The 16,140-nt window shown below is 35.6% G+C and overlaps 1 protein-coding gene across 1 annotated transcript in view; it reads right to left on the reverse strand.

Annotated features, from left to right (window-relative positions):
* The window catches only part of Hcrtr2 (hypocretin receptor 2), a 90,867-nt gene that overhangs the window by 18,526 nt on the left and 56,201 nt on the right, over positions 1 to 16,140 (reverse strand). The window contains exons 2-3 of the mRNA XM_051197969.1: positions 7,366 to 7,544; positions 3,983 to 4,226 (exon numbers count right to left, since the gene is read on the reverse strand). Of these exons, the coding sequence (XP_051053926.1) occupies positions 3,983 to 4,226; positions 7,366 to 7,544 (423 nt within the window). The remainder of the gene's footprint in view (positions 1 to 3,982; positions 4,227 to 7,365; positions 7,545 to 16,140) is intronic.

Raw genomic sequence — 16,140 nt, forward strand, 5'->3', positions numbered from 1 at the left:
GTCTGCCTGAATGTGGCAATGCTCCCCAATACGATGATAATGAACTAAATCTCTGAAACTTTGGGCAAGCCCCTAGTGAAATGTTTCTTTCATATGAGTTACCTTAGTCATGGTGTCTTTTCAGAGCAATAGAAAGGTGACTAAGATAGCTGTGGAATTATCACCTCTGCATTTAATTAAGAAAGGATATAAAGGATGGAGCCTTGGATATTTGATTAAATTGATCATAAGAGAAATTTGTATTTAGGATGTATCATAATAAGTGCATTAATGACCATACTCTTGCATTTAGTTATTTTAGTGGTTATGTTTTAAACATATCCATAATTTTAATGGCCCCTGCTATCTTAAACTTATAACTTCTTATCTGGAACTGATTGAATTTGAGTCTAATATTTTTTGTAATTTTTATTTTGAAATTATCTTGTTTCTCTCTCTCTTTTAGGTATTGTAGAAGGAACATCATGGTACAGAGGCTGCTTGGAGGTGTTATTTTTAGTCTCTTACTGGGTCAGGAGGCACTCATCTGCCCTATTCACTTCTAACTTCCTTTTAAGTTTATCTTGTAAAACAGCCCATTAAATAAAGAGTGATAGAATTCAAGTACTGTAGGAGTAGCAGATAGCATTTCCATTGGAAGTGCAGCAGCCTGAACAGGAATTGCATGGCTAATTTCAAAATAACTTGAAGGTGACCTCAGCAATTCTCAGAGCAAGCAAATTGGAAGCATGGGGGGAGGGGAAAGGGAGTTAGGAGGAAGAGGAGGGGAAAGTAATTGTGGGCTATTATCAAATAGTTTTATCAATGACTTGAATATCTGTATAAAAGCTAGATAATAAAATGGTAGAAATAGATATAAATTTTGTCTATTTATGTTTATTGATCAAAGATGTTATAAAAATACAACCAACATGGTACTTAATTACATTTATTGATAGATTGTGAGGATTCTATAGTTTGGTAATATTTTTACTAGTGGAGTTAATTAATGATGCTTGATTTATGTGGGGAGTAATCATTTATATTATACTCCATGAACATGTAAGTGAAACTCATTTCCAAAATACCTTAGGAAATCTTACTTGGCATTTACTGAGTACTAAGTATTTTCTCTAATGACCCTTTTTATAATTACAAATGATCTCCGCATTTCACTAGGACTCTTGCAATTGATATGTGCACACTGCTTTATAATCTTGAACAGATAGGAATTAATATAGTCATGAATTAAGAAGAGTTAGGCTGTAGGCTGCAGGATGTTTTCCAGCTATAATTTAGTATAAATAAATCATGTAAGAAACTTCAACTCTCTAAAGTAATTTCTTCAGGCTTTCTATTCCCTGGGGGATATGCCTTCTCTTTCTTCCTTCTTCCTTAAGAATTGGGCCTAGTGAGTGAATTTTCTTACTTTATATAACACATCTTCTCCTTCCTTGGGATATCCCTTCCCTGTTCCTAGTTGGAAGAATTCACACTCACCTTTAATAATTTGCTGAAATATTAGCGTCTCTTTTGTAAACATTTGCTCAAATGTCTAGGACTAAAACTGCCCTCTCATTTGTGTCCCTAGAACTGGGTCCATAAGTCCATCAATCATACTGTGGTTTGTTTATCAGCCTCATTGGGGAATGTGTTCTCTTAGGCACAATGCCTAGCACACTCTAGATGCTCAAGATGTTGTTTGAACATTAAGTAAATGGAACATAGGATACTTCAGAAAATATTTAGGAACTTTCCATTCGGTTTATTTTTGACTGTATTATTAAAGGGGACATTTATTAAAAATGATGATAGATAAACAAATACAAAAGCATAACAGTATTAGAGAAGAAAAGTAAAACTCATTGAAAGATATTTAACATCTTGAATGACAGGACATTCAAATTGTAAAATTTTACTTGCTCTGTTTTGCTTTGCTTTGGTTATTCTGATCTTTTCTAAGACTGAGTATCACTGTGCAGCTCAGTTTGGTTTAGGATTCAGGGTCCACCAATCTGAGCTTTCAGGGTCACTTGGCTTGATTTCATCTTTCTAACAAGTATGACTGCATGTCTACTTAACAATTGTTCTTTCCTGGTGTGTAAATTCTCCAAGTATGAGCAATTGCAGTGCAATTATCTAGAAGAGGCAAGTTTGATCCTTTTAAATTCTGCGTGTAACTAGTATATGCCATAATGAAATGTGTGGTATATTTTTATTTTATTATTCTTTTCTGTCCATATCTGTGTCTCTGCCATGTGTGGATAGCCATGTTCTCTTAGTCAAAAGTTTTGAGGCAAAGAATCAGAAGGCCTCCAGAATTCTGATTGTTTATATATTACTATCATGGGGTGCAGTTGTGTACAGGTGTATACCAACCAAAGGTGATTTCTAACTATACAATTTCTCACTCGGTGATTAAGCATCTTGTGGTAAGGTGATGTTCTCAGAGCATAGTTTTAAACTGAAAATAACAAACAAGCACAGACCTCATTGCATTGGATGCAATTAGGAAACTGGGAATTTCTGACAACATAATATTGAACCAGCTTATAAATACCTTTTTATTTTACACAAGAAAGTAAGAATTTACTGGTGTTTTCTTAAAATTTTAAGCAAACATACTTAATTTCTAAAGCTACATTAAAATTTCTTTCTTCAAAGTCTTAGCATGTAAAATAGCAGATTTCCTTATGGTATTTTAATGCATTCCTAGTTTGGGTTGGCCACATCCTCACTTTCCCCTCCCTCCTCCATTCCCTAGCCCCGTTTTCTGACCTATTCCCTTCCCATTTCCTGTATGAACCATTCCACTTTTAAAGTATATGTGTTCTATTGCTCTTCCTGCTCCTCTCTCTTAAAGTACCTTTTTTTTCTTCTCCTCTCATAGGCTCTTTTCTAGTTTCCTGGTATCTATCTTCCTTCATTGCACAAAATTCATATCTTAAAAAACTAGATACTAAGATACACACATGTGGCATGAATAATAAATACCCAGATATTGGAGTTCACTTTGAAGATCAGAAAAGCAAAGCAGCCAGCCAGTAGCTCTTATCTCTACTAAGGCTAAAATGGATATCCTGTCTTCCCTGTGGTTGGAAACTAAATCTCACATAAGACTCTTTGCTTCTTTCTTATGCACCTCTCCAGCACTGGATTAAAGGCATGAGCTCTGTTTCTCTTTTAGACTGATTCACTCTCATGTAGCCCTAGGTGGTCCTGCACTCACAGAGATCCATCTGCCTCTATCTCCTGAGTCCTGGGATTAAAGATGTGTGCCACCACTGCTCAGCTTCTATGGCTAAGTAGTGTGGCTGGCTTTTCATTCTGATTCACAGTTTTATTAAATCATAAATAATGTATCACCACACACACAAGAGAACACATGTAGCATTTGTCTTTTTAGGCCTTGGTTTACTTCATGTAATATTTTCCAGATCCATTCATTTTCCTGAATATTTTATTTGTCTTCAAGATTGGATAAAATTCAATTGTGATATGTACCACTTTAACAGAAACCTACGCTGATTCTCTTTCTTAAATATCATGAACAGAGTAGCATTAGCCATCAATGCATAGGTATCTCTGAAATAAGAAACAGAGTCCTTTAGGATTTTGCCCAGAAGTGGGACAATTGGATCATATATAATCTCTTTATTTCATTTTTTGAGAAACTTTCATATTGATTTTTATAAACAGTGAATAATTTGATTTCAGTGATTAGTTCATTTACTTAAAAAACATTAAGCAATAACTAAAAATGAGTCATTGACTATCCAAAGTCCTCTATCATTTTCATTGTAAAAATTATGTACATAAAGCACTTCCAAAAGATGGGAGCTATTTACGAAATTGTGTGGTGCTTCAACTTTATTTTCATCCGTTTGCTGAGCTCTTTTAACAAGTACTAATTAAATATATAAGCCCAATTCAGCCACAGTGATGCTAGCCCAATATTTGCAGATACACTGTCAATATGAGCATCCGAGCAAAAACTACTTACCGCCCCAGTGCTCATCGCATACTGTAAAGAGGGTGGTTTTATTGGCTAAGCCAGGGAGCATGCTGCTGCACTCCATGACAATAGCTTGAGGAATCATTATGATGCAGGAGACAATCCAGATGATGATGATACTGTTTCGAGCCCGTTTGGCTGTGCTCTTGAACATCAAAGGGTGACAAATTGCATACCATCGGTCCAAGGCAATGCAGCTCAATGTAAGAACAGACACAGACACTGACACAGTCTGGAGGGGAAAAAGGGAACATGATTCAAGAGAATTGGTAGGTGTCAGAAAGATAACATGAGAACATTTATTTGCTTTCTCAGCCAAGTTGTTAACAGCAGGAAAAAGTGAATTCAGGGCAACCCACTCTACGTATTCATGTAAACGACTTTCATGTTAAGAAAGTGGATGATGAAAACTAGAAAGGCATCAGGAAACTTTGTATTTCCTATCAGATGTGAAATAAGTGCTTTGATATGGTTCTGTTTTCTCACATTAAAAGCTCAACTTATAATACATTAATAGTTACTATCTTTACTCTGTTTTGTAGCTTTTCCACTGATAGTGTAAATAGTATTCTCAGAGGGAAATAAATTATATATGGGTATATTCTCTTTCAATCAAAAAGAATGTCATGGCATGAGTATTTTAAGTTACCATGTAGGTTTTCACTGGTTACATTTCATAGCATAAATAAACCATGGGTATCTTTTTTCAGCATTTGTAATAACAAGGGTTATCTGGTCCAATTTATTTTCAATGCATTGCATACAAATAAAAGTCTAGATAACATTAAAAGAGAATTCTGTACATGAGTACATGTGCTATAGTTTGCTCACTGACAGTAACTTGTTCTTAAAAAACATGTAGGTCCTCTCAGTATGGACTTGTATGTGAATAACTGATGGGAGATGTCATTTTGTATATGTTTCTCATACTGTTTAATAAATAAAGGACTGTTGGCCAATAGGAAAAGAAGATAGGAGGGACTAGGAGAGAATGAGGAAAGAGGAAGTAGTAAGGAGGAGTGAAGATGGAGAGTCTGGAGAGAATAGAATCACCAGCCTCCTCTCGCTGCTAGGACCACGTGGAAATACAAAGAAATAGGTTAATAAAGACAGAGCCAGCCTATAAGAAACAAGTAACTGGCCAATAGAATTATATCAAATACAGAGTCTCTGTGTATTAATTGGGACTGGTGCGGTGGCTGGACAAGACCAGGCGGCGGGCAGAAAAACCGTACTCCTTACAAATAACCACTTAAGTGATTGTTAAGCTTATAAATGTAAGGAAATAAACATTTAAACCCTGGTGATTCCCATATAATCAATGTATGAAGCTATCCTTAATAAGGTTAGAACTAGGGGTTATGGAATTACTGAGTTAACTGAGATGCAAAATGCATTACTCAAGGCTTCCACAAAAGTGCTATGTATTTGTTCTGGCACACTTCTGACAAGAGGTCATATTGAATAAGTTACAGGACAAATACAGATTTTTACAAGTTTGTTAATACACATTGGTTTTCTATTGTGGAGATGGATGAACTAGACATTGTTCATGCAGGAGTCAGAATCTCTATCCTTTGACATTTGGGATTGTGTTAAATGAAAAAAAAAAAAAAACAAAACAAAACAAAACAAAATGCCAGTAGCTTTAAGAGCCACTGGTGCCTACATCCCTTGCTGTTAATGCTACTTCTTAACTTTTGTTTTGGCCTCCCCAGAGACTTGGAGCAGCATGGCACAGAAAGCTATGATTGTATCAGAGCCAAAATACACACTCCTGGCACAGGTGATACTTTCTCACTCCATCACGCCCTCCATCAAAACATCTGGTTCACAAGATAGATACTGTGAAGGTTGTCAAGCAACAGAGGATTTGGGCAGTTGAAACTACTCTGAAATCAAAGAGAGTAGACATTTCCCCTTGGGTGATTAGTGGAGCTGGGAGAAACACAGTTTACTGGAATTCACAAGAAGGATATTCAGATGCTAGCATTTTCTTCTGTTTTTGATTTTTTTTCAAGTTACTGTATGCAAACTCAACCATTCTTGTATGTAAATCCAACCATAAATTCTACCTGTTTATGGTGAGGATGTTTGTTCTTTGTTGTTAATTTTACCATTTCTCCAAAATTTTTATTACAGCTTATTTTGTAATCCACCGATGGCTGTCAGCATGCTAGCCAACAAAGCTTATAATTAAACATAATGTCTGTATGTAGCTTATAATTTCTACGGCATCATCATATATACTGTAAGTGATGTCAGCTGTTTAAAAATATTACTTCTAAGAGATTACTGAGGAGCTGCAGAATGGAAAAGTCTCTAACATTTTGTTTCTAAAGAATAAATAAAGCCATTTCTAGTAATGGATATTTGTGATCTCTTCCAAATTTCTCTTTTGTGAGGCCCATTATTTCTTCTTGGAAACATTGTGATCTCTACCTAGAATGGTGCAGGGACCAAGGACAAAGGTAGATGGGGACTGTGGGATGAAACAGAGGTATCACTGACCTTTTCTTTCACTATCTGCTTCCTAAGGGGAACACATCTGTGTTTTCCTTCACTGTCCACTTCCTAAGGTGAACACATCTCTTAGACTTGTGTTGATGTGGTCACTATCAGAAAACTTTTTATTAAAGACTTTACATTTATAAATACAGCCAGAAAATGATCCTTTAAAAAGTATTTGTTCTTTTTTTTTTTTTTTTAATTTGTCAACAGATACAGAAAGACTGCATTCACGGTTTACCACTGAAACATCCTATGATGATACTGTCACTAACTCTTACTCTTAATGCATTGTTTGAAGTTCATGATGAATTAACCACAGAGCAAGAGACTCTGGTAAATGATATAAGTAATCTGTCAAAACAGCTATACGAGGTAGATCTTATTTAAAATTACCATTTTTAGTAAGTGAATTGACAAGAGTCTATATACTTCACTTGATAGGGTACTATCTAGAGATTCCAAAGCCAGAAATGATGCCCCAACTTGCCCTTCTTTGACTACATACCTCTTAATTCCTCAGGATGAAAAAGCATCATTGGAAAAAAAATCTCTGATATTATTGATTATTGAAAAAAAATGCTCATGGTTACTTGAGCCAGGAGAGGTTTAAACATTACTTTGTTCAAATGACATATTTAGTGGTGAAGACTGTGAAATAATTAACAGCATTGTTGCCTCATTTTTATTTAGATGTGAACCCATTTATTTAGCAAATTTATTAAGCTCTTTACTTTCTGAATATTTACATTTATTTCTTAGTTCATTAACTATTTTACAAGACGGTCATGATGATAATTGAAAACATTTAAAGATTGAAAAAAATTCAAGATAATTTCTAAAAATGCCCAGAAAAGAATTACCTGCAAATAAGGAATGACCTTACAGAGGGACTGTCCAAAGAACCAGGTCTCAGTGATGTCAACAACGAGGGTGGCTGGAAGGCAGGTGATGGTCACAAGCACATCTGCCAGGGAAAGGTTGACTATGAAGTAGTTGGTGACTGTCCTCATGTGGTGGTTCTTCCACACTGCCACACAGACTGATATAGAAAGAGAAAGAGATGGGGAATGAATATAAAGACTAGGCAGGGATGAGGAAAATCAAGAGAATTAACACTGTTGAAAAGTCCATACATGTGTGCCGAAAGAGAGAGAATTTGAGGCTGTACTGTTAAATCCAGGAAAGAGCATAGTACTTGAAAATGCAGTTAGTTTTGCTGTGCTTCTAGACCTGGGTAAATGTCCTTCCTTGCTTCCTCCTGACTTCTCGTGGTCTGATGGCAATCATGGATGAGTATGGAAATCTTTACTGGTGTAACTCCAATCTCTGCCTTGGTGATCACATGACAGTCTTCTTGTCTATATCTTTGTATAGTTATCTTCTTACAAGAATCACATTCATATGGGGTTACAGGTTCATGCCACTGCAGTATAACACTTTATCTTCACAAATTACATCTTCAATGACACCAGTTAGTCCATTAATCTCTGACAATTTGGCTTCTAAGGTTAAGATGAGCTCATTGACATGACACTTTTTATTTCCTATTCACAAGGGCTGTGCTCTTTTTGAGATGCATGTCAAGCCGAAGGGCAGTCCCTCATTGATCTTCCTATTGTTTCAATACTTAGTATGTAGAAAAACATCAAGAAATAGTTGCTGAGCTGGGTATAGTAGTACATGTCTTTAGTCTTAGCCTCAGCCCCTGGATGAGGCAGAGGAAGGCAGAGCACTGTGAGTTCGAGATTAGCCTGGTTTCCATAGTGAGTTCCATCCAGGTCAGCCAGGCATTGAATGAAACCCTACAAAATGAAATCCTACAAAAATTTAAAGAAAGAAAGAGAGAGAGAGAGAGAGAAAGGAAGGAAGGAAGGAGAATGAATGAAAGGAAAAAGAAAGGAAGGAAAAAAGATGAAATATCTGCTAAGTCTGAATTAAATGAGGAGAATTAGAGTTGTGATTGTCCATCCATGACCTTGATCCATTTTTTCCCCACAAATCTTCTTGGTGGACACCCAACAGAGGAAAAAATTTAACCATGGGAGAGAAAAACAAACAAATAAAAAACCTCCTACCATTAAGCCATCATCCAACCCCTACTTTTGCCAAACATTTGACATATTTATATTATTTTATGTGGACAAATCTTACAGAAAGACATCAGCAGCCATAGTTCATATGTGCGATAATTGAGACAAGGGTATTTATTGGATCTTTTTAAGAGCTCATAAAATATAAAAACAGTTAATGATGGTTATTAATTTCAAGTGATGTACTTACTCCACCTAAGCATATTTTTTTTGAAAATGAAGAGTTTATAACAGAATGTATTAAAATTCTACAATCTCTCTCCTTTTCATTACTCTTGTTGGCCTCTGAACATCACCCTCAAATCAAGCATGGTTGGCCTTTTCACTGCATTGTGGGAAATTCCCTGTTTAAAGCTGTGCTAGCCCATTCAGCTGATTTTTACTGAAAGAATACCAATTTCCTACATTTTATGCTCTCCACCTGTCTGGCACATACACATTTGAAAAACACTGGCTGTAGGACATATGCACACACACAGTTCTAGCCTCATTTCCTAGTGGATTCAGGAAATGAAACTATGATTGTTTCTAGTGTGTCATTAGCCTGTCAGAACTGGTATGCACATGATGCTGTGATGGGTAACATTAAGAAGTAGGATAGAAGGGAAAATACCTTTTGTCAAACTTAAATACCCAAGGAATGATTATTTTTGACAATCACCCATCATTAGGAATTTCATAGCTTGGAAAAAATACTTTCACTATTTCCTAAGGCTGAAATTGGCTACCAGCTCTAAATTGATAAATTGATAAAATATTTATATTTTGGAAGATTTAATTTTGAGAACTTAGAATGGTGCTTTAGTTTCAGCTGTGTAGTAGCAAAAGCATCAGGTGGCTTTAATTAGGATACACTAAAATGTTTTCACTTGTGATACTGCCAAATAAGTTATTTCACACAAATACTTGAAACACACAGATCATAGCAATGAAAGAACATAGTATTATACTCTGTAATAGAAAATGGGAAATCATTTAATATTTGTGGTACTTTTTAATGTATGCTAAAACTGTACACAACTTAAATCCAGAAAGAACATAGTACTTGAAAATGCAATTAGTTCTGCTGTGCTTCTAGACCTGGGTAAATGTCCTTCCTTGCTTCCTCCTGACTTCTCGTGGTCTGATGGCAATCATGGATGAATATGGAAATCTTTACTGGTGTAACTCCAATCTCTGCCTTGGTGATCACATGACAGTCTTCTTGTCTATATCTTTGTATAGTTATCTTCTTACAAGAATCACATTCATATGGGGTTACACTGCAGTATAACACTTTATCTTCACAAATTACATCTTCAATGACACCATTTCTAAAGGCAGCCACCTTTGAGAGCTGGGAAGACATCTCAGTATTCAAAAGCACTAGCTGCTCTTCAAGATAACTTAGGTAGGTTCCCAGCTCTCACATATCAGTGGCTAACAATTGTCTATAACTCCAGTTCCAGAGAATCTGTGCCCCCTGCTTCCTCAGGCACCAGACATGTAAGTGACACACAGAAATACACCCAGGAATAACACCTATACATATGAAATAAAAATTTTAAAAATACATGTTTATGAAGAAAGTCACTGTCTGAGATAATAGAGACTAGGATTTCACTCCATCTTCTAGAGGTAAGGGGTAAAATTAAACAGTGGCTATAATGAATAAGTGTTTAAAGACTGTCATTATGTCCATTCTCCCAGTCTTTTCTTCTCCACATAAATTCTTAAGACTCTCATATATAACTATGACTTTGTGTCATTTGTCACTCTGGTGCTTGTATTCTGAAGAACCTCTAGATTATCAATAATGACTCTCAATGAGCCATATGCAAATGCAGTGCTCCTAGGTGTAGTATGACAGAGCAAAGAACAGAGACAGAGAGACAAACAGACAGACAGAGAGTTAGAGACACAGAGATAGATGCAGAGAGACAGAGAACATGAAGTTGAATGGGTAGGGAGATGGTTGGGGAAGGAGAAAGGATGGTCAAAATGTGTGAAAATAAATTTTAATAAAAAAATAGGACCCCAGACCATAGAATATTGACAACCACACTGAAGAGGGTATTCTCATTTCAGTTAAGATAATTGAGAAAATCCCTTACAGACACTCTCAGATGCTTGTCTCTGGTGATTCTAAATGCTGCAAAATGGAAAATCAGCTTTAGCCATCACACATTATTATCCAGTAGAGGTAACAAAAGGAAAAAAAATCGATAAAGAACATTATTTGGAGAGTAATGGAGCAGTTAAAGTAGAGATTTATGTGAGATTGTGTGACTCTGTCACTTAAACACAAGTATAGAGTTTGCATTATGTCTGTTCAAATATTTATAGATTATGACTCTGCTTACCCACAGGACTTGCTTCTCCATGAGCTTTCACCATTCTTCTTATACACAGCAGGGGGTTCCACTCTCTTTGCCCTGGCCTTTCTTGTGAAAACTCTTTCTAATTGGCCTGCAAACTACACACAACCCTGCAGCTATACTTCCTAAATCTGTGCACTAATGTATTTGCTTACTCACCCATTCAAGACCAAAGCTACAGCAGTCATCATTTTCTTCTTCCATGGCATGCCAAATTCAAAAGCTAGGTTCACACCTTTTGCCTAGATTTTCTATTTCTCTGAAATGTAATATACTTCCTTTCTTCCACAGTGATAAATTCCCCAAATATTTCCCATCTGTCACATTTTTTTTCTACTTCTATTGTAAACATCCAGTGTCACTGTAACCATTAGCACCAGCAATGTCATGCCCTCCAGACAGCTCTGGTATGACATCTGCTTTGACCTTTATGGAGAGTGTTCTTTGGTCTCATACTCTAGTTACATCAACTCTTTGATTTTCACAGGAGCCATCTCTATAGGAAATCTTTAGTCAGGCCTTTTTTTGTTAAATTAATATTAAATTATGTAATTTCTTACTCATACTTCCCTCCAACTCCTGCCACATCCCCCTTGCTCCTTCTCAAATTCATTGCTTCTTTTTCTTTAATTATTAGCATTACATGTATGTATACATATGTAAATACAACACACTGAGTGTGTTTAATGTTTCTTGAATATATATGATGGGGGGAGCAACCACATTATATTAGATAATCAACTGGGGGTTCAACCTAGAAGAGTAATTCTTTCTTAGTATTTTTTTTTTTTTTGGCCTGCCTGTAGTTCTTCATCTAAGGGTGAGATCCTATATTTTCCCCTTCCATGTTAACATATCTGTTGGTATTGTCATTCTTCATATCTTGTTTAGGCAGCCATATTAATAAGGTATTATGGGTATAGCTTCCTTGTCATTTTTTAGAAGATATGATAGCGTGGCAGACCTCCCAATCCTCTGGCTCTTGCAATCTTTACACAGTTCTTGAAATGTTCCTTCAGCCTCAGGAATGGGGTTCTGCCATTGAGGTGTCAATTTGTCTTATGAACTACATGACCACTTGTTCTCTGTATTTTGACCACTTTGTAGCTTTCTTTAAGGATTTTTTTGCTACAAAAAGGTAATTCTTTGGTAAGGGGGTGAGAGCTAGACCTATCTGTGAGTTAAGAGAGTGTTTAGAATTCACTTAGAAATTATACTAGTTTATGAAGGTGACAATGGTAGGTTCTTCTCTGATATTCATGATCTTGGTAGTCCCAGGTAGTTGACTAGGTTTTCAGTACCAGGTGTGATTTCTGTCTTGCTTAAGTAGACTTGAAATACAATTAGACACAAATACCACTCTTGTGCCTTTAGGGATATCTTGTCATAGAGGTCATTGTTGTAGTTTATATTTATAGGCATCACAGCTATGCAAGGACAACTGGTTTCTTTCCTTCTTTGGCAGCTTGTGTAGTGAAAGCCAGTCCTTAGGGAGGAGATTGTGTATTATCCAACTTACTCTTTTGAGTTCAGTGTTTGAAATGCACAGTGTCTTTAGAAATAGGAAATTACCCTCAACTTCTAGGAGATAACCATGGACAGAAGATATAGAAAGATTGTTTGGAGAGTCTCTTGGACAAATCTGACCAACAACTCAAAAAGCATTTTCCTGTATCTGGTAATAGCATTTTTTTTAGTCTATGATTCTTGAGGGGAGCATTATCACTCCAAATTAGTTTATTGAAAGTGTGTGTGTGTGTGTGTGTGTGTAAACATATATACTAATATATACATTATGTAATCTTAGAAAAATATAAATAATGTGATTATTTTGCAAACAACCTTAATGCCACTTATCCCTCTCCCCTCTATTTTTCTATAAATGCTTCCCTCCTCCTGCCACACCCACTTTTCTTCCATTTTCCCCTTCATAGCAAGTGAACCCTTCTGTTCCTCTCTTTAGCATTCTCCTTATCCCAAGGTCCCTTCTTTACCTTCTTGTTTCTTTGGTTACTCTAGTTTATATACTCGCATCTGAAGATTTAGTGCTCAAGGATAAAAGATGGGAAAAGTTGTGGCATTTGCCTTTCTGGATCTATGTAACTCCACTCAGTGTAATATTTTTCTAGCCCTATCATTTTACCTGCAGATTTCATTTTTCTTTACATATGTAGAGTATACAACAGTATAAATGTATCACATTTCATTGATCAGTCTTCAGTTTAAGAACATTAAAATTGTCACTTCCATTTCCTAGCAATTATGAATAGGGTGGCAATAAACATGGCTAAGCAAATGTCTATAAAGTAGGATATTGAGTCCGTTGGGATAAGAAATGATACAGCTGGATTGTATGGTAGGTTTATTTTTATCTTTTCAAAAATTCTACACATTGATTTCAAGAGTGGCTGCACCAGTTGACGATCCAAGCCACAGTGAATGAGAGTTCCCCTTTTCTCATACTCTCTTTAGCATTAGTTGTTGTTTAGTTTGATGATCTTAGATAATTCTTGCAGAGATAAGATGAAATCTCAATGTTGTTTTAATTTTCATTTACTTAATTACTAAGGATCAACATCTTTTGAGATACTTCGTAGCCATTTTATTTCTCCCTTTGAAAACTGTCTGTTCAGATCTATAGTCCATTATTTAAATGCCCACCCCACCACCCTGAATCTTTTTTTTTTTTTAAGTTTTTTTTTTTTTTATGCATTCTGAGTTTTACTTGTCTGTCAGTCATATAGCTGGCAAGTATTCTCTTCCACTCTCTGAAATTCCTCTTCACTCAATTAAGGGTTTCCTTAGTAGTACAAAAGCTTTTAGTGTTATTAGTTCTCATTTGTCATTGTTCGCCTTAATTCTTGGGCAACAGGGTCCTATGAAGAAAGTCATTTTTCACCATATATCTTGTGGGGTAAGGCCTATATTTTGTTCTAGCACTTTAAGTGATTCAAATTTCACATTGATGTCTTTGATTCATCTACTGTTACATTTTGTATAAGGTGATAGATATGACTTTAATTTCATTCTTTTATATATGGATATCTATTATTCCTAGCATCTCCAGAACCCTGCTATCTTTTTCTTCAATGTATTTTTTTTTTTGTCCTCTGTAAATATTAGATCACTGTAGTTATTTGTTCTCAAATTTGAGTCTTCGGTTCCGTTCCATTATCCTCCATGTCTGTTTTTGTGCCAACATCAAATGGTTTTTAGTAGTATAGCTGTGGTGATATATTGCTTATGATCTAATACAGCTTGTCTGAAGACCAGAATGCAAAGCTAGCCACAGATGTCAGGCAGTGGTGGCACACATGTTTAATCATAGGATTCAGAAGACAGAGGCCGATGTCAGTTCAAGGCTACCCAGGGCCACATGAGAGTGAATCAGTCTAAAAAAGAAAGGGAGCTCATGCCTTTAATCCAAGTACTAGAGAGGTATATAAGCCAGGAGCAGGGTCTCAGAGCTGGCACTCAGTCTTAGTCAATTAGTCTTCAGTCCTGTTGAGGAAAGGGTCACCTCAGCCTCTGGTAGCTTGGCTGCTTTGCTTCTCTGGTCTTCACCTTTAACCCCAACGTCGGTCTCTGGGTTTTTATTATTTGTGTTACATATAACTCTGTAGCACATCTGGAAATCTGAAATGGTAATCCATCTAGAATTGTTTTACTTTGCATGCTTCTTTTTATTTGTTTTTCTTTGTTAAGGATTGCTTTGGGTCTCCAGAGTCTTTTCTGTTTCCATGTGAATTTTATTTTTTTTTTTTCCTCCTATTTCTGTGAAGAATATTATGGGGATTTTCTTTTGGATTCCATTATTCTATAACATACTTTCTGGAGAATGATCATTTTGACTATATTAATTCTACCAATCCATGACCATGTGAGGACATTCCATTTTCTAGTATCTTTCTCAACCTCTTTTTCCCCCAGAGATTTAACATTTTCATTGTAGAGGTCTATCATCTTCTCAGTTAGGTTTATTAGCAGATATTTTATTTTCTTTGATGTTAATGCGAATGCAAGAGGGTCTGTAGTCTCATTTTCAGAGTGCTTGTTGGTAGTATATACAAAGGTTAATGGTTGCTGAGAGTGTTGAACATTTATAGAGGCCTGGTGGACATTTGGGGATCTTTTATGTATAATATGACTCTATCTGCAAATAGAAATGGTTTGACTTTATTTTCCTATTTGTATTTCTTTAATGTCTTTTTCTTGCTGTTTTTCTCCTGATAGTGCTTTAAGTACCATATTGAAAATGAATGGGGACAGTGGACAATCCTGTTGTACTGCTGATTTTAATGGTATTATTTTGAGTATTTCCTCCATGTTTTTGTGGCATTTACTGTTTTTCTATGCTGGGTTTGTCATACATAAATGTTACTGTTGAAGTATGCTTCCTTTAGTCCTATACTCTATGAGATTTTTATTATGATGGAGTGTTGGATTTTGTCAAATGCTTTTCTTGCGTTGATTGAGATGATCATGAAACATTTTTAATCTTTAGGTCAGTTTATAAAATTACTTAATACTTACATTTCTGTTGTAAATCCCACTAGATTGTGAGAATCTTTATAAATATTTTATTGAGGATTTTAAAATCTATGTTCATTGGTCTGTGGTGTTGTTGTTGTTGTGGTGGTGGTGGTGGTGGTGATAATTTTACCTGGTTTGGTATTAGAGTAATATTGGCCTCTTAGGAAAAATTTAGAGGTTTTCTTTTTGAATAAGTGATGGCTATAGATCTTCTTTGAAATTATAGTAGAATTCTGCTGCTAAAAATCTGTCTCTGCACTTTTTAAGTTGTTAGGCTTTTTTTTTTTAACTGCTTCAGTCTCTTTGTTATTTACAGAACTAAGATTTCCCCTGCCGTTGGCTTAACAGGTTTGGATGAATCTAGAAAATTGTTCATTATTTTGTCTATTCTTTTATATTTTCCAACTTAATGGAGAACATTTTTAAAGTGTTCTGTTGTAGTATTATAAATTTGTTTGGTGTTCCTTGTAATGTTTCCCTGTTCAGTTTGGATTCTGTTTATTGGTCCTATCTTTCTTTTGGTTATTTGAGCCAAAGTTCTGTTTATATAATCTGTCTTTTCAGAGAAACAGTTCTTGGATTCCTTGATTTTTTTGTATTGTTTTCTTAGTTTCTATTTAATTAACATCTGCTCTAATTTTCATTATTACTTGCC

Source organism: Phodopus roborovskii, unplaced genomic scaffold, assembly GCF_943737965.1.
Source record: "Phodopus roborovskii unplaced genomic scaffold, PHOROB, whole genome shotgun sequence".
In the NCBI taxonomy this organism is placed as follows: domain Eukaryota; kingdom Metazoa; phylum Chordata; class Mammalia; order Rodentia; family Cricetidae; genus Phodopus; species Phodopus roborovskii.